This window comes from Coregonus lavaretus (genome assembly GCF_964263955.1).
Source record: "Coregonus lavaretus genome assembly, chromosome: 28".
In the NCBI taxonomy this organism is placed as follows: Eukaryota; Metazoa; Chordata; class Actinopteri; order Salmoniformes; family Salmonidae; genus Coregonus; species Coregonus lavaretus.
In genome coordinates, this window is record NC_140015.1 from 24,661,759 (window position 1) to 24,686,702 (window position 24,944).

A 24,944-nucleotide genomic window follows, 5' to 3' on the forward strand; every position below is an offset into this window, starting at 1 on the left:
CTCTCATCTTTTTAAGTGGGAGAACTTGCACAATTGGTGGCTGACTAAATACTTTTTTCTCCCACTGTATATGAAGTAGGAAAATAGAATGAGAGCACAGGCCTGCATAATAAAGGGCTGTAGTTACTCACACCACACACACACACACACACACACTCAAATGAAAACAGACACACGCACACACACATCATGCACAGAATTACCTCGACGAGCTGGTGCCAGTGGTCTATGGGCTTGCGGGGGTTGGCCAGCATGGCTGTCCAGTGCTCTCTCCCAGGACCCTCAGCGTCACTGCCCACACGACACATCCCTATGACCTCGTTATGACCAATACTGACCGACCCACAACCAGGGACAGACAGAGGGATGGGAGAGAGAGAGAGTGAGCGAGAGAGAGAGAGAGAGAGAGAGAGAGAGTGAGCGAGAGAGAGATAGAGAGAGTGAGGGAGAGAGAGAGGGAGAGGGAGGGGGAGAGGGAGAGAGAGAGGGAGAGAGTCTGTGAGGAACAGGCAGAGTAGGCCTCATTTATCAACCTTGAGTGCTGGGAAGAGAATGCAGTAGCAGAGGTTGGATATTCAATAACGAGCGCACAATATACAGAGACTATTACAAAGGTTTCAATACCAATAGAGAGCACATTCATATCATAGACAAACACACAAACACGCGCACGCACGCACACACAAACACACACACAAGCATCGAACTATAGAGATGCTATAACCTGGGTTTTAAATGAATAAAAGATAACACACACACACATGAACACACACACACACACAGAACTATAGAGATACTATAACCTACAACATGGGTTTAATAACAGATAAAGAAAACACAAACAGAAAAACACAAACACACACCAGCCAGGCGATGGTGTGATGATGGAGGGTGTGAGTGCAGACAGAGAAACACTGGCATGGTTACACAGTGTCTCACCCCCAGACACTATTTCCATTATCATTAGCATAAACCATGTTTATTCATGAGGTGCCCATCCTTATGTAAAACAGGAGACGTACACCAGGAGTCTGACTCACTAGGACACTCAGCTATGTGTTCAACAGACCACTGCTACACACCAATCAAATAAAACGTCTATCAATGGTACAGACCCACATAGTACTAACTACACATCAACCAAATAACATCTATCTATATTATAGACTGACCCATGCTAGTACACGCCAACCAAATAACAACGTCTATCAACGGCCATACACTAATACACAACAACCAAATAACAACGTCTATTAAAGTAACTGTAGCTCAGTTGGTAGAGCATGGCGCTTGCAACGCCAGGGTTGTGGGTTCGTTTCCCACGGGGGGCCAGTATGAAAATGTATGCACTCACTAACTGTAAGTCGCTCCGGATAAGAGCGTCTGCTAAATGACTAAAATGTAATGTAACTGTCCAGTGAAAATCTCACTTTTCAAAGTTCATATTCTGCTAACTCATAGTATTAGCATAAATCATGATTATTCATGAGGCGTCCATCCACCAGGAGTCTGACTCACTAGGACACTCAGCTATTTGTTCAACAGACCACTGCTACACACCAACCAAATAACACTGTCTATCAATGGTACAGACCTACATAGTACTAACTACACCAACCAAATAACGTCTATCAATGTTATAGACTGACCCATGCTAGTACACAACAACCAAATAATAATGTCTATTAAAGTAACGGTCCAGTGAAAATCTCACTTTTCAAAGTTCATATTCTGCTAACTCATACCCAAATTATTTTGTTGATTCATCCTATAGTCGTATTTGTGGCCAAAGCATGAATTGGAGAAAAAACACCTCAAACTTCAATCTCATACAGACCATTTCAAAAATGCTTGCTATTTCCTCATAGAGTATGATGTCATACTCCTGAGGAGGATGAGCTGGCCAATCAGCGGTCTAGAGGAGGATATTTTTAATGACTGGTATTCGCCCACACCATTCTGTTGTTGGGTTACGCCCACACCATTCCAACACAGAAAAGCTTCTTAACATACATATATTTTTTTTTTTATTGGATGGAAAACTATTTCACTCATATTGTAAGTAATTATAGTTAATATTTAACATTGGACAGTTACTTTAAGGTTACAGAATGACCCATCCTACTACACACCAACATCTATCAACGTAATAGACCCACACAGTGCTAACTACACACTAACCAAATAATAACCACCATCAACATACGTTACACATGATCCAGTACTAACTACACACCAACCAAATAACAATGTCTATCAACGTAACAGAGTGCTAACTGCTAATTCGTTTTCAGATTTTAATTTGAAATTCATTTTAGTTTCAGTTAGATTTCAGATCTACTTTACCTTATTTTTTATTTTGTTTACTTTTTATAAAAACATGTATATTTCATTTTTATATTATTTAGTTTCAGATTTAGTTTTAGTGTTAGGGACAGAAAGTAACCTATGCATGGGAGGCTAGGAGCCATTTATGTATAGTTCTTGCCACTGTGGGCAGTAATAATGTGATGGGTCAGGTCATGGGTTAGGTTTGGTTTAACGGTAGACTCAGGAAGATGACGTAGATGCACCAAGTAAACAGTAGTAGTGGGTCAATTTCCTCAACAACCAGGAGTGTTGAAGCTCCATCGTTGGTCACCGCCTTTTAAAGTGTTGCATTCTGGCGATAAAGATCGTCAGACTGGAGCCTACATTTAATCTGCATAGACTTTACAAAAATCATATGATCAAAGGTCATGAAGTTTTGACTGCAGTCGACTGCAAGTTTCTGCAGTTGCTCTTCACCAACTTTATCCTGCAGCCATCGCCTGCATTGTGTGAGGCTCTATTGTCAACCAATCATTAGGGTGTTTTTGTTTGACCCACACAAACGTGACCAAAGACATGGCTGAAACAGGAACCAATTTGCCATGATTTATGTGTACAGTGGATATATAAAAATAAAAGTGATATTTGAGGCTCTCTGTCACTAATTGATTGTACAATGTGTACACCAGTGGAGGCTCCTCAGAGGAGGAAGGGGAGGACCATCCTCCTCAGTGAATTTCATAAAAATTAAAAATAGTGAAACATTTAAAAAAGTTATCCTTTTTGGATAAAACTATACTAAATATATTCACGTCACCAAATAATTGATTAAAACACACTGTTTTGCAATGAAGGTCTACAGTAGCCTCAACAGCACTCTGTAGGGTAGCACCATGGTATAGCCGGAGGACAGCTAGTTTCCGTCCTCCTCTGGGTACATTGACTTCAATACAAAACTTAGTTTAGCTTGAAAACCCTGTTCGAATTTTGCCCCCCAAAAATAAAATAAAACATATTTCATGATGGTTTTTATTTTATTTTAGTTAGTTTTGGAGGCAGTATAGTTTTAGTTTGTCAAACGGGTTTGTTAATTATTTTAATTCAGTTTACTAAATAGTTTTGAGTGATGATTAGTCATGATTAGTTTTAGTTTCAGTTTACTATAATAACCTTGCTACACACCATACAAATAACAACTACCAACAACAGACATACCCTTATCTAACAATTAACAACCGCAACCATCCAAATACATAGTCAGTATTATAATGGTATCAATTATATCAACAGATCTGCTCCACAACACACACAAAGTTATACAACTCCCATTGTCCAATAATAACAAAGTAATAACAGCCCAGGTCTCTGCTCACCAGTCATAGTCCATGACAGCGATGACGATGGACACCCTGTCGATGTCCTCATGGGGGATGTCAAAGACCAGAGCCTCGTTGTAGGTGGGGTTCAATGTATTCTTCTTAATGGATGTCTTCTTCTTCTTTAGCCTTCGGCTGTCACATATCAGAGAAGCCTTCACATACGGGTCTGAGAGAGGGAGAAAGAGGGAGGGAGAGAGAGAGAGAGAAAAAGAGAGAGAGAGAGAAAGAAAGAGAGAGAGAGCGAGAAAGAGAGAAATAAATAGAGGAAGAGAATGGAAGAAAGAGAGAGAGAGGGATAAAGATAAGAGAAGAACAAATGATACTCCCACGCCCAGGCATCTGTCTGTAACACATAAAAGGCATACAAATCAAGGCACCTTGGGCAAGGCGAATTAAGGCCAAAGTAAAACAAGTGGATTCACATCAATTGCCACAGAATACAAACTGCCGCTCTAATTCGTTGTAGCACTTACAGAACACGGACAGTTACCATTTGATTTTATGGTGGATTTTTTTTACACCTTTGTTAGGCATTCTAATAATCTCCTAATCATAAAAGCAGTAATAACGGAGAGGCCTCATAATTTAGCGTGTTGTTTCGTCAGTAACTGTTACCGTGGTAATGCAGGATCATCACATCCTCACAGGCAGATTAATATCTAAATTACTTCAGTTAGGCATTCATTCATTAAATCATCATCAGCTATCTAAGTCCGAGCCATCAATCAGGCCAGGACAATTGTGTTTTAGGATTGATTATGCAATTGACTTTAAAGCGTTTGGTTGTTTGTTTGCTGCGGTTTTTAGCGCTACAATGTTAATGATTTGGGCATTTGCTTGTATTTACAACATTCCCACAGAACCAGGTTATGGCACTTCGCTGTGTTTGGAACAGTTGAACAGTATTTATTTTGGCAATATTTACAGAACGTCACATATCAATATTCAAATATTCATGAATTCAGTCAATTGATGTGTTTGCTCCATCTGTTTATGCAGGCCTAATTGCATTCAAATAATAGTTGAAATACAAAATGTATGATGTGAGTCTTGTCACTTTTATATTGTTTTTCTGCCATGCTGTTTCTAACAGAAGAGATGACCCTCAGTGCTGTGGTCAGTGTACTGTGGTCAGTGTACTGCGGTCAGTGTGCTGTGGTCAGTGTGCTGTGGTCAGTGTGCTGCGTTCAGTGTGCTGTGGTCAGTGTGCTGCGGTCAGTGTGCTGCGGTCAGTGTGCTGTGGTCCGTTTGCTGTGGTCAGTGTGCTGTGGTCAGTAGGTCAGTCACCTGAGAAGCCGGTGAGGTCCATGGCTTTGAGGTTGGTGGCCTTGATGACGGTGGCGGTGAGCCGACCTGCCGTGGGCAGGTAACACAGAGAGAAGTTCAGCTCCCCTAGGTCAGCCTTCTCCTGTACAACACACACACACAGAGGTCAGAGTTCAGGGGTCAAACAGGGATCCCAGCCAACATGTGGTAAACACTCAGCCAGTAATACCCAAAGAGCCACAGGCTGAGAGCAGGGTCTGTAACAGAGACCACCATCTTGCATTTGGTTTGCTAAATCATCAAGCAGGCATCATTGATAATTGCCACAGAGACATGACAGGTGTCACAATCTAGACGGGCAGCATATTCAAACTGAAGGCAACTGTCATCACAGTACATTAATGACATGTCAATCTTTCAATGTCCCCAAGAACATAAAAGTGTTAAATTGCGCTAGATCTAAAGGCTATTTAAATACTCTCCCCTGCTTCTTCCAAACTCGGCACTGCCAGTGGTCATGGTGGCATAGCAGTGGCATTATAGTGGTATGGTGGTGGCATTATAGTGGCATACTGGTGGCATTATAGTGGCATAGCGGTGGCATTATAGTGGCATACTGGTGGCATTATAGTGGTATAGTGGTGGTATAGTGGCATAGCGGTGGCATTATAGTGGCATAGCGTTGGCATTATAGTGGTATAGTGGTGGCATTATAGTGGCATGATAGTGGTATAGTGGTGGCATTATAGTGGCATAGCGTTGGCATTATATTGGCATAGCGGTGGCATTATAGTGGCATACTGGTGGCATTATAGTGGCATAGTGGTGGCATTATAGTGGTATAGTGTTGGCATTATAGTGGCATTATAGTGGCATAGTGGTGGCATTATAGTGGCATAGTGGTGGCATTATAGTGGCATAGCGGTGGCATTATAGTGGCATACTGGTGGCATTATAGTGGTATAGTGGTGGCATTATAGTGGTATAGTGGTGGTATAGTGGCATATTGTGGCATTATAGTGGCATAGCGGTGGCATTATAGTGGCATAGCGGTGGCATTATAGTGGCATAGTGGTGGAATTATAGTGGCATAGTGGTGGCATTATAGTGGCATAGTGGTGGCATTATAGTGGCATAGTGGTGGCATTATAGTGGCATACTGATGGCATTATAGTGGCATAGCGGTGGCATTATAGTGGCATAGCGGTGGCATTATAGTGGCATAGTGGTGGCATTATAGTGGCATAGTGGTGGCATTATAGTGGCATACTGATGGCATTATAGTGGCATAGTGGTGGTATAGTGGCATAGTGGTGGAATTATAGTGGTATAGTGGTGGCATTATAGTGGCATAGCAGTGGCATTATAGTGGCATAGCGGTGGCATTATAGTGGCATACTGGTGGCATTATAGTGGCATAGCGGTGGCATTATAGTGGCATAGCGGTGGCATTATAGTGGTATAGTGGTGGCATTATAGTGGCATAGCGGTGTCATTATAGTGGCATAGAAGGGGCATTATAGTGGCATACTGGTGGCATTATAGTGGCATAGCGGTGGCATGATAGTGGCATACTGGTGGCATTATAGTGGTATAGTGGTGGTATAGTGGCATAGCGGTGGCATTATAGTGGCATAGCGGTGGCATTATAGTGGCATTATAGTGGCATAGTAGCGGAATTGTAGTGGTATAGCGGTGATATTATAGTGGTATAGTGGTGTCATCATGGTAACATAGTGGTGGCATTGCGTTGGCATTATGGTGTCAGGCAGGGCTCTCTCTCTCACCGCGGTGCCCTCCACAATGTCCCTCCAGACAGGCTTCTCCCCGGTGCCCTCGCTGAAGTCCAGCAGGTTGTCCACCACCACCTGGCCAATCAGGTCGTGTCTGGAGAAGCGGTCGAAGTCGTAGACGGAGAAGTGCAGCTTCCGGGAGTGCAGCTCTGCCAGGGGCACGCCGAACTGGAACGTCTCGTTGAATATCGGGTTCAGGGTCTTTCTGTGGACCTGGGGGAGGGAGGAGAGTGGGGAATTGAGGAGGGAGTGAGGGGGAGTGTGAAAGAGGGATAGGGGGGAGAAGGGGGAAGGAGAGGGAGAGGGGGAGGGAGAACAAGAGTCAACAAGAGAGTCTGCAAGAGAGTCTGCTAGACAACCTAACATATTTATTCAGATTAGGCTAAACAAAATATCAGCTAATTCCAATGTGTCATTTATAAATGATAATAATAGGAACTCGGGTCTTACTGACAGTAACTTGAGAAACGGCAATGAAACTCCGCACAAATCTCTCGTGGTAATGCTTACACAAATCTTTGGGTGGCATCAATGGAACATTCACACAGAACTCCAAGTTATGCATGCACACATTTCTCAATTGGCATCAGAGCGAAACTACAAGTTTTTCAGGTTATTATTTTGCTGTGCCTTCAAACTGGACTGAAAACCAGGCCAATTTGTGTGAAAACTGACAAGTGTAATAAATGACAGCCTGATCCCAGATCTGTTTGCACTGTCTTCCAAGGTATTTATGGTCATTGGCTAGACAGCACAAACAGATCTGGTATCAGGCTAGATAAATGTGTTACCTTGGTCTGGAACTTCTTCTTCCTGTCTGGCAGTAGGTAGATCTTGACGTAGGGGTCTGAGAAGCCATTGGCGTCCTTGGCAGCCAGGTCTACAGCCTTCAGGATCTTCACCACTAGCTGCTCTGTACTGCAGACGGACACACACATATACAATCTATGTTAGACTCACCGTCTGGGACAAACACACAACACAATCTATATGTCAAACTTATCTGGACAGACATAGGTCTACAGAGTAGATAGAAATACAGTGGAGTGGTTAGGAGAGTATGTTGTATCTATGGAGTGGGTCGATGGGGATCCATTGAGGTCTAGGATGAAGCAGCCCTTGACACTGATTTAAGGGTTTTCTCCCTACTAATGGGGGATTTAAGGAAGGTAGATCTGTGAATGAGAGCAACCCAGTAGCATAAGCCATTGTTACAAAGCTACAGAATGGCTCCAGCAGTTCCAGTGAGATGTAAGCACAGTAAGCACATATGTACACTGAGTGTACAAAACATTAGGAATACCTTCCTAATATTGAGTTGCACATTTTTGCCCTCAGAACAGCCTCAATTTGTCAGGGCATGGACTCTACAAGGTGTCGAAAGCATTCCACAGGGATGCTGGCCCATATTGACTCCAATGCTTCCCACAGTTGTGTCAAGTTGGCTGGTTGTTCTTTGGGTGGTGGACTATTCTTGACACACACAGGAAACTGTTGAGCGTGAAAAACCCAACAGCATTGTTCAAAGGCACTTAAATATTATGTCTTGACCATTCACTCTCTGAATGGCACACATACACAATCCATGTCTCAATTGTCTCAAGGCTTAAAAATCCTTCTTTAACCTGTCTCCTCCCCTTAATCTACACTGATTGAAGTGGATTTAACAAGTGACACCAATAAGGGATCATAGCTTTCACCTGGATTCACCTGGTCAGTCTATGTCATGGAAAGAGCATGTGTTCCTAATGTTTTGTATACTCAGTGTATATGTACCCCAGGAGAGAGTCCAGAGAGAAGCCAAGCCATTAATAATTCTCATAGTAGGCTATTCCACTGTGTTATGGTCAGTCTGGGTCACACACGTCCGCCTGCACGCACACACACACAAACACGTCCGCCCGCACACACACACATACACACACACGTCCGCTTGCACATAAAAACATGCACACATACACACACACGTCCGCTTGCACATAAAGACATGCACGCACACACACGCAGACGTCCGTCTGTCTGAACCGCCCACATCCAGTGGTCTGTCTACAGAACTACTTATGAGGGATTTAATTAAGAGAGTGAAGATGGCTGGCAGGCCTTTAATAAGACCTCATTAGACCCTGTCTTTCTGCGTTAACGAGCGTGTCACCACTTCATTACGGGCCTTTAGGAACACAGCGTGAACTCTGGGGAAGAGAGCACCACCAGGCTATAGCCAATAGTGGCTCAGACAAACACACTGTTTAATCATCTGGCCCAATCAGGACTTAGCTAAACCTGTTGACGACACGATTGCATCCAATCAGGTTTCATGTTTATCATGCAATCACGTCCAATTAAGGAAACCAGATAAACATGCCAATCCTACAATCACATCAAATCAGGGATAAGATTAATACCGTCATTAGTAAATTAGGAAGTTATATTTAAATTGGATAAACATGTTAATCAGAGAAACATGTCCAATTAGTATTTCTTAAGTCTATCTACTTACTTCAAGTCAAGTATCATCTCCGCTTGGAAGTCGATACACAGTGTCAGTACATGGGAACTGTAGTCCTTATGACTATGAGCAGTGTAGTTTTATGAAGCATAATTGAAAATGGCAGGTGAGTCCTGTTTAAAAGCTGGCCCTGATGGCAAGTCACATTCAACAACATTACCTCATTACAACAACAAACACTGTAGCGTTCCTGCTCTCACATGTCCGTTTGAACATCAAGACAACAAAGAGCAGGAACAAAAGACAAGCTTTTTTAAATGTATTGAACCTTTATTTAACTAGGCAAGTCAGTTAAGAACAAATTCTTATTTACAATGACGGCCTACTAACACGGTCCCAGAAGCACTCGGCAGAAAATACACCTATTACTGATCTGTCAGAGGGAAATTCGCTATACTATTTTTCACAGACAATGGCTGAAAACCGCCTGTGATTCTCACAGCACTAATGTGTCAGCTTTTAACTGCAGTGTCAATAGAAAATACATTTCCCAGAGGGCCGAGGGAAGATTGACATTGTTGTCCTGACTGCTATTCCCCAAATGTGCTCGGGTCTAGCACGTTAACATTGATGTATGGCAAATACATTACAATGATCCCACACAGTGCTAACAGTGTGAAGAGAAGGTGACACACATTATCTCTCTCTCTCCCTCCCTCTCTCTCCCTCTCTCTCTCTCTATCTCTCTCTCCCACTCTCGGTCTGTCTCTATCTGTCAGAAAGCAGAGCAGAACAAATGGTCTTGTGACGTGAGATAGCGATACATGTAGGTATAGGTAGAGATACACTGATATGATGTTTTTATGGTATAATGATGTCATGTCATAGTATCGTGGGGAACAGGTTAGAGTTACTAGATAAGTGGTTAGGAGACAGAAAGTCTACATTCCATTATGTCAAAGGAGATTACTGATGTTTAGGATAGCATGAGTGATGGGCAGGATACTGACCTGGGGTAAAGAGTGATGAACATCAAAGTCAGGGAGTACCCATGGAGACTTGCCAGATGTATGCCAGGAAGAGGGTAATAGAGGGTATATAAGGTAGAGTGTTTCCTTTGTTCAAGTTAGTTCGTAACACCAAGGGGCAAAGCTCTAGTCATTGTTGTAACGAACCCGGGACCGATCATTAAACATTTGCATTAACTGTCTACAAAGTGTCCAACTATATTCTTGCATCCTTGATTACTTGAACACCCGAGAAACTCATCATAACAGATTGGCGTCTTAACGAACAGGATACAGTCTACAGCTCAACTAACAGGTAAGCAGACTTTCATTCTATTATTATGTTAAAATCTGCTTATCTGTGGTAAAGCTGAACTGTAACGAAAAATATTTTGAAGGGGGACGATGAGTGGTGTTGAATTATGTAAAGGGATGTAAGGAGGAATATTAAATTGCAAAATGACATGACGCTATGATTCAAAACAAGGTGTGTTAACAGTAATTAGCATAAATTGGTAAATAAGTATTCTGATGTGTTGTATCATCATGGGAGTAAGTTAGGTTATGAAGCTCTGATGTGTTGTATCATCATAGGAGTAAAATATATGAAGCTCTGATGTGTTGTATCATCATGGAATAATTCATGAAATAAGTATTCTGATGTGTTGTATCATCATGGAATAATTCATGAAATAAGTATTCTGATGTGTTGTATCATCATGGAATAATTCATGAAATAAGTATTCTGATGTGTTGTATCATCATGGAATAATTCATGAAATAAGTATTCTGATGTGTTGTATCATCATGGAATAATTCATGAAATAGAGAGATGTGTTGTATCATTATGAAAAGCGATAAACGTCTTTGGTAGACAAACGAAGAAAGATGCGAGGTTCGAGTCCTCAGCGATAAACGTCTTTGGTAGACGGACGTAGAAAGATGCGAGGTTCGAGTCCTCAACATGACGAGATTATGGAGTGTACGACATTATAAAATAGAATCAGAGGTTCAAGTCCTTGGTAGTAGGTTCGAGGCCTACAGTTGAAGTTTAAAAATCCTTAATAGAAGGTTATAAATGCCCTATCAGGTATTTTGGTGTAGGTTTGAGGCCTACAGTTGAAGGTTACAGTCCTTAGTGCAGAGTTGTGAGGTTCGAGGCCCCAACAGAGAAGGAATTCTTTATTCTGATGTTTAATTCATAATGGTTAAAAAAAACATTATGAATGAGTGGGTTTAAGGCCCTTTTGAATTAATATTTTAATGAAGTACTCAAATTGGCTAGGAGAGGGAGCCAATGACAAGTAACATATTGAATCATAGCACCAAAAACGACAAATAGGAACTACATTTTAATACATTATCAGAAGTGGATATTTGATGCAAGTGTTTAATTACTAACATTGAATGTTACTAACATTGCATGAAATAATAATAGTGATAGGTAAGCATAGAGGTGATAATGAGTATCCTCAGGAGAGTAGTTAAAAGGGGTAAATAGAGCTTGATGTTATTTTAGAGAGTAGTGGAAAGTCTGTGTTTTCTGGGACAGGAACGGCAGTGTCCTTGGAAATTACAGTCTGTTTTTTTTTGGTTCCGCTGAGAGAATGAAGGAGAGGCTGATTTGGGTTGAATGAGGATTGTTAAACTAACTAAAGGATTATTTGATGTGAGTATCTATACATTTCTAACGTTCTATATGGAGTTGTGACGATGTGGAAATAGTAATGACAAAATCATAATTAGAGTGTCATGTTTGTATTAAACTTGCTCACCCAAACGTAGACGTACGTCGTGGTGGAAAAGTAATTCTTATGGGTTAAGTTTGTACCGTAGTTGGATAATGTGATTGAGATAAGATTTAAGGAATAAACTCACCGTGAGTAATGTTGTTTTAGACGTAATTTATAAATATAGTACAAAGCCAATATAGGGTTCAATTGAACTAATTATCATGGTAGAGCTAACGTAGTAAAGTGATGGAACTTGTATTAGAGGGTAAGATGAGAAATCATTGTAATGGCGCTATTTGTGGAATTTATTTATCATTTCAATGGCATGGAGTAACAATCTGCATTTATGAGTGTAAATTCCACTGCTGATGTGTTGATTGAATGGGTACGACAGAGTATTTGGTTTGGTGATGTTGAATGTATGATTTGAAGTGTGTGTGGTTTAAATAGCAGGACTCTTGTAGCTCGATTGGTGGAGAATAGTGCTTGCAACGCCAGGGTTGTGTGTTCGATTCCCAAGGGGGGCTAGTATAGGTATAAAACATTTATGAGCTCACTAATTGTGGGTCGCACAATTAGGAGCGTCAGCTAAATGACTAACATGTGAAAATGTTAACGGGTATGGAGAGAAGAGTGCGTGGTAGTAATTTTTTGGGGGCATTGAATAAGGTTTTGCTAGATTAAATGAGTGAGAATGGTGGAATATGTCTATAAATAAATTGGATCGTGATAAATGGATGATTTCAATATATGATGGTAAACTACAGCAAGTGTTTGGTGTTACTTGTAGCCTACTTAGAAAGGATAGTTGACTAGATCTCATTCATTCTGATAATGGCGGAGTGATGGTTTCATTGTGTGGCTATGATTTTAGTTGATTAAAAGAGCAATAGGATATAGTTTACGACGCATGGAGAAGTGAATGTCTTATATCGTAATAGATAAACTGAACCAAACATGACGTTACTATGGCAATTTAGGATGGTTAATGTTGTTACGTTCGTTTTTAAACCCTATGATAGAGGTAAATGCAGAACGCTGTTTGAAAATGTGTTTTATTAGGTCTGCTAGTAAAAATTGAAGAATTTCAATTTTTGTCTGCGGGTGTTAACCATTGGGGCTTGCTGAAACGTGAGAGCGCTGTAAGGGACATTATGGGTTACGTTAGGTGTACAAGGATCGCGTATTTTGTAGGAAGTCATAGGGGGTTGAATGTTTGGTATGAAATGGCTAGCTAGTTAGCGGTGAGAGCTAGTGCGGTTTTCATTAGGTGACATCACTTGCTCTATGAACTGGAAGTAGTTGCTTTGCAAGGATCGCAGATTTTGTTTGGTGTGTCTGGTAAATGTTGTCTATGTGTAGAGGGTCCCTGGTTCAAACCCAGAGAGGGATAGAAAGCAAAACTTTTACATTGTGGATATTGACATAGATTAATAGGTGACTTGATAAACATTTTGTGAAAGGAATTGTTTTACCGACACATAGTAAATAGTATAACATAGTAATTAAAGTTGAATAGCTTTGAATTGGATGTTTTATTTGTTTTGACTATAACTTCACAGTAATTTGTCATCTGTTGAGGTACCGTTATAAGGAAAATTAGCGGTAAATTATGATAGATATTGTAGAGGGTTTAAAAAGTAAGTAAGTTAATTGGGTGATGAGACAGGTTGACTTGATGTTGAATGGGATTGTTTAATAGAAGTAATTATTTATATTTAGGAGAATGAGAATATGTTATTAGGTAGTATTGCTTTGTGGAGACGATTTACTAATGAAGAACATGTCTAGATAGTTGAATAAGGAACGATATTTGATAATTGATAATTCTTATTATGACATTATATAGTTTGTTTAAACAGCGGTGAGTTATGACGACGGTTCATTACTTCTGATAACGATAATCTGTTTATAGATATGTTGAACGATGGGAGATAGTTGTTGCTGTTGGCCTGATGGATTAAGGTGACATCTTTTTGTTATGAAACAATAGGTTTATATTTAAAACATCAATGCAACAGTTTGCGATGATTAAATTACTAGAAAGGGGTTATAGGTTTATAGTGGAAGGTGTAGTTAACTTAATGAAACGTGTTATTATCTAGTGTCTTCTAAGTGGGAGTTCTTTTTTTTTTTCAGGATTGATGGAAGTCTCCTATAGTATTATGTTAGGGGTAAAGTAGGAGACAACGTATCAAACAATTTTTAAATCGATGCCGGGGATAAGATATCTAGTCTTACTTAGGAGGAGTACGTGGTTGTATTGGATAATGTATGAAATTTGACATTTAGAGGGAAGTTAGGAACAATAAAAGGGGAAACTGATATTTACTAGGTTGTTGAAAAAGTAAACGATAATGGATTAGTTGATATGGGATCAAAAGGAGCAGATGTAGGGGTTCAATAATCATGTTGAGATTTAAAAAGGATATGACCTGAAGGGTAATCAATTCAACATAATCATTGTAAACTCAGAGGAATTTTGAGTGGTTTTAATATTGTGAGAGATTTTATATTATCTTTTTATGGAGTAGTTATGAGGAATTAGTTTGATATAAACGATTATTGATGAGATAGGACTGTGGATATATGTATCATGTTTCGTGTGTAATTACTATATTTGGATTGTTGATTATATGTTAACGAAATGTATACTTTCTCTTCCAGGAACATGGGGATTTCTTTATATCTCATTGGTTATCTCAACAGTTGGTAAAATTCAGTAGTCTTATTTTTAGGCTTATCAGGACTGATAAGAAGACAGAATGAAGTAGCATGCTGTGTCTCAACTAACAATGTTATGCAGACTTACTTTTGAAAAGGTGAAGGCTTCTCTGCCAGACTTACCAGGAGAATCTGGAAATGTTTTGCGACTTGGAGACTATGTGGTGGTAAAGGATTAAGGAAGTCAGAGATGGACAACACCCAAGTGGGAAGGTTAGGAATAGGTGTTGATGGCTACCTTGATGGAGGGGCAAGTAAGAGAGAGAGATTCCTAGATCTGCATGTACCATTGTAGGACTTTTCTAACGCAGAGGAGGAAGATGGCACCGTTTCGGTGGAGCATTGTTTTGTTTTGTTTGTGTGTTTTTGAAGCAGGGAATATAGGTACACTGATAGAAGGACACAACAACAGAGAGATGGTGATAAATGGACAAGGATTCTGCATGATCATAGAACTAGTGAAGGAAGAAGGTTCATGCATCATCACACAGTCTACACCAACGGAGGTATTTTACATTTACATTTTAGTCATTTAGAAGACGCTCTTATCCAGAGCGACTTACAGTTAGTATGGATAGAGGGGAGATTGAACAAGTATCATGTCAACCAATGCAACGGATTGCTACGAGGAAACTGACGATCTAGAGATGAGGGAGATGAGGATACTGTTGATGACAATTATCAGGTGATGGAGGACGATGTTTGAGGATTGATACTGATGAGATGTGGGTTATGGCTGATTACCTCAGTGGAGGAATAGAGCTATAGACCTCCAATAATTTCAAGATTTTCCAGATTTTTCAGGAATCAACTGACTGTCATTCCATTCGGTTATATGTATTTAAAGGGTTTATCTAATAGAAATTGGGAAGTATATTAGGAATTGGTATTAGGAATAATTGTTAAAGCATGATAATTTGTGATATGGTGAATGTTTATATGGATTTATTGGTTTAGAAATTACATTAATTAAATTGTTGTGTTTTTGTCTTCTAGTGAGGTAAATACAGATGGTATCTTAATGCATAGTAGGGATAATTTGGCCTAGCATGGTGTGAACCTAAATAAGTAAAAGTAACAAACTATGAACCGGCTGAAGATGAATATCAGAGGCGTTGAAGATGTTTTTGTAAAATACAATTTCTACATGCAACTGGTCTACAACAACCAATCGAAGATATCAAATTATTTTCTCATGTTTTTATATCGAAGGAATGGGAAAGGAGTCCACCACTGAGTGGGAATGGAGGAAGATCTGTTCAAATGCAACATGTCTTATGTTGTTGGTATAATGGTTGAAATGACATTGAAGTTGTGGAGTTGGTGGTGAATCAAATGAGACATTGTAGTTGTGACATTGTAATGGGAAAGTCATTTTGAAATATGAAGCTGTCTGAAGAACATAATGAAGAGACACCAGAAGATTTAAGTGCCGGGAGGAATAAAGGGGTTGCTTGTTGATAATAAAATTGGATTTATCTAAATTGGATAATTTGGGTAGTAGGTATATACACTGCTAAATTAATAGTATTAAGAATGCATTGAGATAATGATCTGTATTTATTATCAGGATGAGGGTCATAATTGAATTATGGATGTTTATAATGTATGATAATATAAGTATACATTCTGAAAGTTGTAATGGAAGATAAGGTGAGGATTGTGAATTAAATCATGAATATGTTGATTAATTTGGTTAAAGCATTAACATATTAGTAATGATATAGATTTGAAGTATTGGGTGATATTGATATGGATGTTTAGAGTGGTAAATATCTATGTTGATAGGAAAGTACTTAATTGGTTATTATCATGGGGTAATGATTTAACAGGGAGTGATAATAGAGTGTTATAATGTGTATGTTATATTTGAGGTATATTAGGAGGACAAAGTCGGAGTTGAACATTGTATATTTTAACAATCATGGGTTTTTAAGAATTGGGTCTGAGATGTTAATCATTAGAAAGTGTAATTGATAATCACATGGCATTGGATGCTATTATATTAAGATTAGGAGGATATGGTAATTTGAATGCTGTTGAAGTCTTTTCAACGTTTTTTTAGTGGTAATTCCATAGGAACATGGACGGCAAGCATTCTAGGTCCTCTAGTGGACATAGTAATTATTGTAGCAATAGTTATGGGGTGTTGTTTTCAAATTTTTCGGGGATTGATTTTAAGATCTGTACAAACGATTAATAACATGTCAGTTATTACAGTTAGAGATGTGCCAGTTAATGTTAATGCAAAGAGGGAGAGGACAAATTCTTCTTCTTTGTCATCTTGTTCCAGTTTAGATTCCATTAATAATGTTGATTGAGGAATGGGAATGTTAAGTTGGAATTGTATGACATGGAATTAAGGTTTATAGGAAGAAGATGTGGACGATCAGATAGATCCCCCAGGTGACCAGTGATAAGCTTGGGGGTCCTCTGACAGCTCATGGATGAGGAAGATGGACGTTTTGTTATTTGTATATTAATGTGTATAGATTATAATATCCATGTAACTTAGTAATGGTTATGTATAATTGTTGTGTAATGTTGATGTCATTATGTTAACAATTTATTTCTATGTATGTTTTTTTTTGGGTTGCATGTCTCAGAAAAAGGGGTCATTTTAAAAGGGGGGATGTCTATGTGGTATTTTTCCTTATATATAAAAAAAATAAGGTTTTGACTACATAGATTATTATCATGAATATATAGTAGTTAATTATGTGTTTATCTTTTACACAGACTGAGTTTATAGAGGTTTGAGAGGTTTGATATCGCATAAGATAGATGACTGAGAATTTATACCTTTGTTGATTAAATAAATGGAGAATCAAGTTGGATTCAGGTATGAAAGGTTGAAGGGGTCAATTCTCAGTTATCTAGCATAGTTTAGGATCTAGTCAGAGATATATGTACTACTGATTGGAGAATATTGTATTTTATACGAAGTTATATATGAACTTATGGGGGTTAAGTGATCTTACTTACCACAAGATAAGAAAAAAAGAAAATGGATTGATATTATGTTTTTATGGTATAATGATGTCATGTCATAGTATCGTGGGGAACAGGTTAGAGTTACTAGATAAGTGGTTAGGAGACAGAAAGTCTACATTCTATTATGTCAAAGGAGATTACTGATGTTTAGGATAGCATGAGTGATGGGCAGGATACTGACCTGGGGTAAAGAGTGATGAACATCAAAGACAGGGAGTGCCCATGGAGACTTGCCAGATGTATGCCAGGAAGAGGGTAATAGAGGGTATATAAGGTAGAGTGTTTCCTTTGTTCAAGTTAGTTCGTAACACCAAGGGGCAAAGCTCTGGTCATTGTTGTAACGAACCCGGGACCGATCATTAAACATTTGCATTAACTGTCTACAAAGTGTCTAACTATATTCTTGCATCCTTGATTACTTCAACACCCGAGAAACTCATCATAACATACACCAACATCAACCTCTCTCTCTCTCTCTCTCTCTCTCTCTCTCTCTCTCTCTCTCTCTCTCTCTCTCTCTCTCTCTCTCTCTCTCTCTCTCTCTCTCTCTCTCTCTCTCTCTCTCTCTCTCTCTCTCTCTCTCTCTCTCTCTCTCTCTCTCTCTCTCTCTCTCTCTCTCTCCCTCCCTCCCTCCCTCCCTAATTCTGTGTGTCTGTATTTCGTGCTATAACAGTCTGGTGCTATTATGTGTTGACAGGGTCTGCTGTTTAAAGTAGCTCACCATATATAAATCATGACCCTGAACTGCCTCTCACTCCCTTGTTTTTCGAACATCAGCACTTTCTTTCCCCATTGTAATGTTTATCTGTGTGAGGGCAGAAAGAATGGACCCCACCAGGCAGCCACAGAGCCGCAGATGTGAAACTGAGACTGAGCTAGCAGACTGTACTACACTTCCCCTGCTCTCTCCCTCCTCTCCTCCGTCCTCCCTCCAACCTCACATCTTCAACCCTCCGAAGGGGGGCACGCCCACCATTTACATAAACAGAGCCAGTGCTGCAGAAAACCTACAACGGGGGCATGACTAATGCACTCAAGGTATGGGAAGCTAGACAATAACAATGTCCATCTATCTTGTGTACAATATTCAGTCCATAATGTACAGGTATATATGGGTGAAAAAACTGCCCACTGTGTGATACGTAACACTGCAATTATAGAATATCTAGGGCAAGTACCTTTACTCAGCTGTGATGACAGAGCAGCTGTTGATCCTCTGTCTAAGCCTTCATTTAATGTATATTTAACATAGTGCACCGAGGTGTGAAGATGATTACTTAAGTGAATCGGTTCACTCACTTGAAGGCGTAGCGCAGGAGGAAGCTGATCTTGCCGCAGTTGTCCCCCGTTTTCCCCTCCCCCTGGTCGCCCCCACGCAGTCTGTAGAGTTCCGGTTTGATTTGGCCAATGCTGGTCACCTGCTCGCTCTTCTCCTCACCATGGAAATCAGGGCTGGACAGCTGGTGAGTCATGGGCTTGGGCCTGGAGAGAGAGAAAGGGTGAATACACACATTAACACTCACTGGAGAGACAGACCGGGTTAAAGGATACGTTTTCTTTTTACAACCAAATCTATTTTTGAGGTAAATGGCATGTTATAGAACTGTCCAGACACCTTTTTTGTGATTTCAGTTGTTTTTGGGAAACTTACTCCAAACAGCATATCCCTTCCTCATCCTCATTGTGCAGTAAGGGGGCTCTGAAAAAACATTAACAAAGGCTCCAAAAACATCCTTTTAGAAACGGAAACGCTCTCAGTATAATGATGCAGGTCTTTAGATGTTGTACACATGAAATTGTGACATTCCGCAAAGTAATATTCCATTTTGTGCGACTCGAGCCGTTTCCCCTATCCAGCAGTTCCATTCTCAGTTTAGACTGCTGCTACAGGTAACTGCCAAGATAAAGGAAACACCAACATAAAGTGTCTTAATAGGCCGTTGGGCCACCACGAGCCGCCAGAACAGCTTCAATGCGCCTTGGCATAGGTTCTACAAGTGTCTGGAACTTACTGTGTGAAAGTCACTTATGCTTTCAATATACCTTGTATCCCTCATTTACTCATGTGTTTCCTTTATTTTGGCAGTTGCCTGTAGAATGGACGGAGCGGTATCGCTCGGGTCGCAACAAAATGGAATTTAACGTTACAGATAAAGTTTAGAATGAAACAATTTCATGTGTACAACATCTAAAGACCTGCATCACTATACTGAGAGCTTTTCTGTTTCTAAAATGACATATTTGGGTGTTTTTGGAGCCAATTTCATGTTTTTTCAGGGCCCCCGTACTGCACAATGAGGATGAGGAAGTGATTTGCTGTTTGGTGTAAATTTCCCAAAAACAAGTGAAATCACAAAAAAGATGTCTTGACCCTTCTATAACATTGCATTTACATAAAAAATAAAATAACGGAAAAGTGGTGCGTGCATATGTATTCACCCCCTTTGCTATGAAGCCCCTAAATAAGATCTGGTGCAACCAATTACCTTCAGAAGTCACATAATTATTTAAATAAAGTCCACCTGTGTGCAATCTAGGCGTCACATGATCTCAGTATTTATACACCTGTTCTGAAAGGCCCCAGAGTCTGCAACACCACTAAGCAAGGGGCACCACCAAGCAAGCGGCGCCATGAAGACCAATGAGCTCTCCAAACAGGTCAGGGACAAAGTTGTGGAGAAGTACAAATCAGGGTTGGGTTAACATTTTTTTATCTGAAACTTTGAACATCCCACGGAGCACCATTAAATCCATTATTAAAAAATGGAAATAATATGGCACCACAACAAACCTGCCAAGAGAGGGCCGCCCACCAAAACTCACGGACCAGGCAAGGAGGGCATTAATCAGAGAGGCATCAAAGACACCAAAGATAACCCTGAAGGAACTGCAAAGCTCCACAGCGGAGATTGGAGTATCTGTCCATAGGACCACATTAAGCCGCACACTCCACAGAGCTGGGCTTTACAGAAGAGTGGCCAGAAAAAAGCCATTGCTTAAAGAAAAAAATAAGCAAACACGTTTGGTGTTCGCCAAAAGGCATGTGGGAGACTCCCCAAACATATGGAAGAAGGTACTCTGGTCAGATGAGACTAAAATTTAGCTTTTTGACCATCAAGGAAAACGCTATGTCTGGCGCAAACCCAACACCTCTCATCACCCCGAGAACACCATCCCCACAGTGAAGCATGGTGGTGGGAGCATCATGCTGTGGGGATGTTTTTCATCGGCAGGGACTGGGAAACTGGTCAGAATTGAAGGAATGATGGATGGCGCTAAATACAGGGAAATTCTTGAGGGAAACCTGTTTCAGTCTTCCAGAGATTTGAGACTGGGACGGAGGTTCACCTTCCAGCAGGACAATGATGCTAAGCATACTGCTAAAGCAACACTCAAGTGGTTTAAGGGGAAACAGTTAAATGTCTTGAACATTTAAATGTCTTGTAATGGCCCAGTCAAAGCCCAGACCTCAATCCAATTGAGAATCTGTGGTATGACTTAAAGATTGCTGTACACCAGCGGAACCCATCCAACTTGAAGGAGCTGGAGCAGTTTTGCCTTGAAGAATGGGCTAAAATCCCAGTGGCTAGATGTGCCAAGCTTATAGAGACATACCCCAAGAGACTTGCAGCTGTAATTGCTGCAAAAGGTGGCTCTACAAAGTATTCACTTTGGGGGGGTGAATAGTTATGCACGCTCAAGTTTTCTGTTTTTTTTGTGTTATTTCTTGTTTGTTTCACAATAAAAAATATTTTGCATCTTCAAAGTGGTAGTCATGTTGTGTAAATCAAATGATACAAACCCCCACAAAATCAAATTTAATTCCAGGTTGTAAGGCAACAAAATAGGAAAAATGCCAAGGGGGGGGAATATTTTTCGCAAGCCACTGTATATATATAGATTAGGGGTGTAACGATCCATTTCCTACATCGATGTATCGATTTATATTCCTATGATCCAACTACATCGATCTGTGCTCGGCGAGTTGGCCTTTTGGACAACATATATCGATCTAACATCGTTTTAAAATGTAATAAATCGATTGTATCGATACTAGGAAATAACCCATTGGATTTAAGCGCGTCAGACTTTATATGGATGTTTTTTCTTAGCACTTTTAATGATAAAGGCTTTAAACATTACTCGATTCAGTCTGCCTATCCGTGACGTCATCGCGCCAACAGCAGCGCAAAGGCGCAAAGACAACAAAACATAGCATGGCGGACGACAGAGGAGAAGCCGACGAGCGAGAAATTATCAAGCCACCATTGCGGTCCTTACAAGAAACAGGAATCTAGGAAACTTCACCTGCACTGTCCAGTATCCAGGTATTTATTTCAGTCAACTTGGTTGAATTTTTGGCTAAAAGGTTACTGAATCGATTTCAAGTCACTGAATCGTTTCGGATCGTATCGTTCTAAATGAACCAATATCGTCCTTGAATCGTATCGACAACCACGAATCGTGATACAAATCGAATCGTTGTTAAAACGAATCGTTACACCCCTAATATAGATACAGTTGAAGTCAGAAGTGTCACACCCTGGCTATGGGACTCTAGTTGTTGAGCCAGGGTGTGTTTGTTCTATGTGGTGTGTTTCTATGTTGGGGGTTCTAGTTCGTCTATTTCTATGTTTTGCCTGAGTGACTCCCAATCAGAGGCAACGAGTGTCAGCTGTTGGCTGGTTGTCTCTGATTGGGAGCCATATTTAAACTGTATGTTTTCCCTTTGTGTTTGTGGGTTTTTGTTCCGTGTCGGTATTTTTTACCGTTGGACGTTACGAGTCGTTTATTGTTTTGTTCGTGCTTTATTAAATAAAGTCTAAACATGTTCGTTCAACACGCTGCGCATTGGTCTACTTCTCTCCCTGACGATCGTGACAGAAAAACCCACCAAGACTGGACCAAGCAGCGTGTCCAGGAGCCATTACCAGGGAGATCGCTAGCAGATCTCCGTGGCAACCTCGACTGGGTCAAGCCTAGTGAGGAGCAGAGAGGGTGGACTTGGGAACAGTGGAGGAAGAGTCTCGACTGGGTCAAGCCAAAGGAGGAGCAGAATGGCTGGAGTTGGAAGCAGGAGAGCGAGAGTTGGGCGAGAAATATAGAGGCCTGGCCCACGGGGAAGAGAGACCCCGAGAAAATTTTTAGGGGGGGGCTAACGCCGTGGACGACGGGCCAGCAGGAGACCGCGGCAGAGCGGCCCAGCGGATTGGCAGAGGAGGCCGCCAGGTTACGGGGGCCACTGGTCGAAGAGGGGGTGAGAGATGTAGAGGCACGGCGAGAGGTACTGGCGTGTGTTGCCAGTCCGGTCCGGCCTGTTCCTGATCCCCACGTAGGGCCAGTGGTGTGTGTTCCCAGTACGGTCCGGCCTGTTCCTGCCACTCGCACCAAGTCTACGGTGCGCATCGCCAGCTCGGCCCGGCCCATTCCTGCTCCCCGCACCAAGTCTGTGGTGCGTTTCGTCAGCCCTGTCCGGCCCGTTCCTGCTCTCCGCACCAAGTCTGTGGTGCGCGTCGCCAGCCCAGTCCGGCCCATTCCTGCTCCCCGCACCAAGTCTGTGGTGCGTTTCGTCAGCCCTGTCCGGCCCGTTCCTGCTCCCCGCACCAAGTCAGTGGTGCGCGTCGTCAGCCCGGCACGGCCCGTTCCTGCTCCCCGCACCAAGTCAGTGGTGCGCTTCGTCAGCCCGGTTCGGCCCGCTCCTGCTCCCCGCACCAAGTCAGTGGTGCGTTTCGTCAGCCCGGCTCGGCCCGCTCCTGCTCCCCACACCAAGCCAGTGGTGTGCGTCGTCAGTCCGGCACGGCCCGTGCCTGTTCCACCGGTAGCGGGTCCGGCACCGGTCAGGTGCTGCATCACGCCGGAGCTAGAGCAATCCGCTCCACCAGTGTTCAGTTCAGCTCTGGTCAGCAGGGCCAGACCGGACCAGGGGTACTTTGGGGGGTTAGAGAAGGAGTGGGGGTCAAGCCCGGAGCCAGAACCGCCGCCGAGGAGGTATGCCCACCCAGCCCTCCCCTGTTTTGCTCTTTTTGAGGCGCGGTCGCAGTCCGCGCCTTTAGGGGGGGGTACTGTCACACCCTGGCTATGGGACTCTAGTTGTTGAGCCAGGGTGTGTTTGTTCTATGTGGTGTGTTTCTATGTTGGGGGTTCTAGTTCGTCTATTTCTATGTTTTGCCTGAGTGACTCCCAATCAGAGGCAACGAGTGTCAGCTGTTGGCTGGTTGTCTCTGATTGGGAGCCATATTTAAACTGTATGTTTTCCCTTTGTGTTTGTGGGTTTTTGTTCCGTGTCGGTATTTGTTACCGTTGGACGTTACGAGTCGTTTATTGTTTTGTTCGTGCTTTATTAAATAAAGTCTAAACATGTTCGTTCAACACGCTGCGCATTGGTCTACTTCTCTCCCTGACGATCGTGACAAGAAGTTTTCATACACTTAGGTTGGAGTCATTTTCAACCACTCCACAAATTTCTTGTTAACAAACTATAGTTTTGGCAAGTCGGTTAGGACATCTACTTTGTGCATGACACAAGTACTTTTTCCAACAATTGTTTACAGACAGATTATTTCACTTATAATTCACTGTATCACAATTCCAGTGGGTTAGAAGTTTACATACACTAAGTTGACTGTGCCTTTAAACAGCTTGGAAAATTCCAAAAAATTATGTCATGGCTTTAGAAGCTTCTGATAGGCTAATTGACATCATTTGAGTCAATTGGAGGTGTAACTGTGGATGTATTTCAAGGCCTACCTTCAAACTCAGTGCCTCTTTGCTTGACATCATGGGAAAATCAAAAGAAATCCTCAGAAAAAATTTTTTAGACCTCCACAAGTCTGGTTCATCCTTGGGAGCTATTTCCAAACACCCTGAAGGTACCACGTTCATCTTTACAAACAATAGTACGCAAGTATAAACAACATGAAACCACGCCAAGCCGTCATACCGCTCAGAAAGGAGACAAGTTCTGTCTCCTAGAGATGAACGTAGTTTGGTGTGGAAAGTGCTAATCAATCCCAGAACAACAGCAAATGACCTTGTGAAGATGCTGGAGGAAACAGGTACAGAAGTATCTATATCCACAGTAAAACGAGTCCTATATCGACATAACCTGAAAGGCCGCTCAGCAAGGAAGAAGCCACAGCTCCAAAACCACCATAAAAAAGCCAGACTACGGTTTGCAACTGCACATGGGGACAAAGATCGTACTTTTTGGAGAAATGTCCTCTGGTCTGATGAAACAAAAATAGAACTGTTTGGCCATAATGACCATCGTTATGTTTGGAGGAAAAAGGGGG

The 24,944-nt window shown here is 41.4% G+C and overlaps 1 protein-coding gene across 1 annotated transcript in view; it reads right to left on the bottom strand.

Annotated features, from left to right (window-relative positions):
- The window catches only part of LOC311103198 (synaptotagmin-C-like), a gene marked incomplete at both ends in the record, with an annotated part of 33,967 nt that overhangs the window by 1,944 nt on the left and 7,079 nt on the right, over nucleotides 1-24,944 (bottom strand). The window contains 6 exons of the mRNA XM_084144747.1: nucleotides 204-333; nucleotides 3,684-3,855; nucleotides 4,977-5,097; nucleotides 6,743-6,961; nucleotides 7,540-7,666; nucleotides 18,952-19,134. Of these exons, the coding sequence (XP_084000873.1) occupies nucleotides 204-333; nucleotides 3,684-3,855; nucleotides 4,977-5,097; nucleotides 6,743-6,961; nucleotides 7,540-7,666; nucleotides 18,952-19,134 (952 nt within the window). The remainder of the gene's footprint in view (nucleotides 1-203; nucleotides 334-3,683; nucleotides 3,856-4,976; nucleotides 5,098-6,742; nucleotides 6,962-7,539; nucleotides 7,667-18,951; nucleotides 19,135-24,944) is intronic.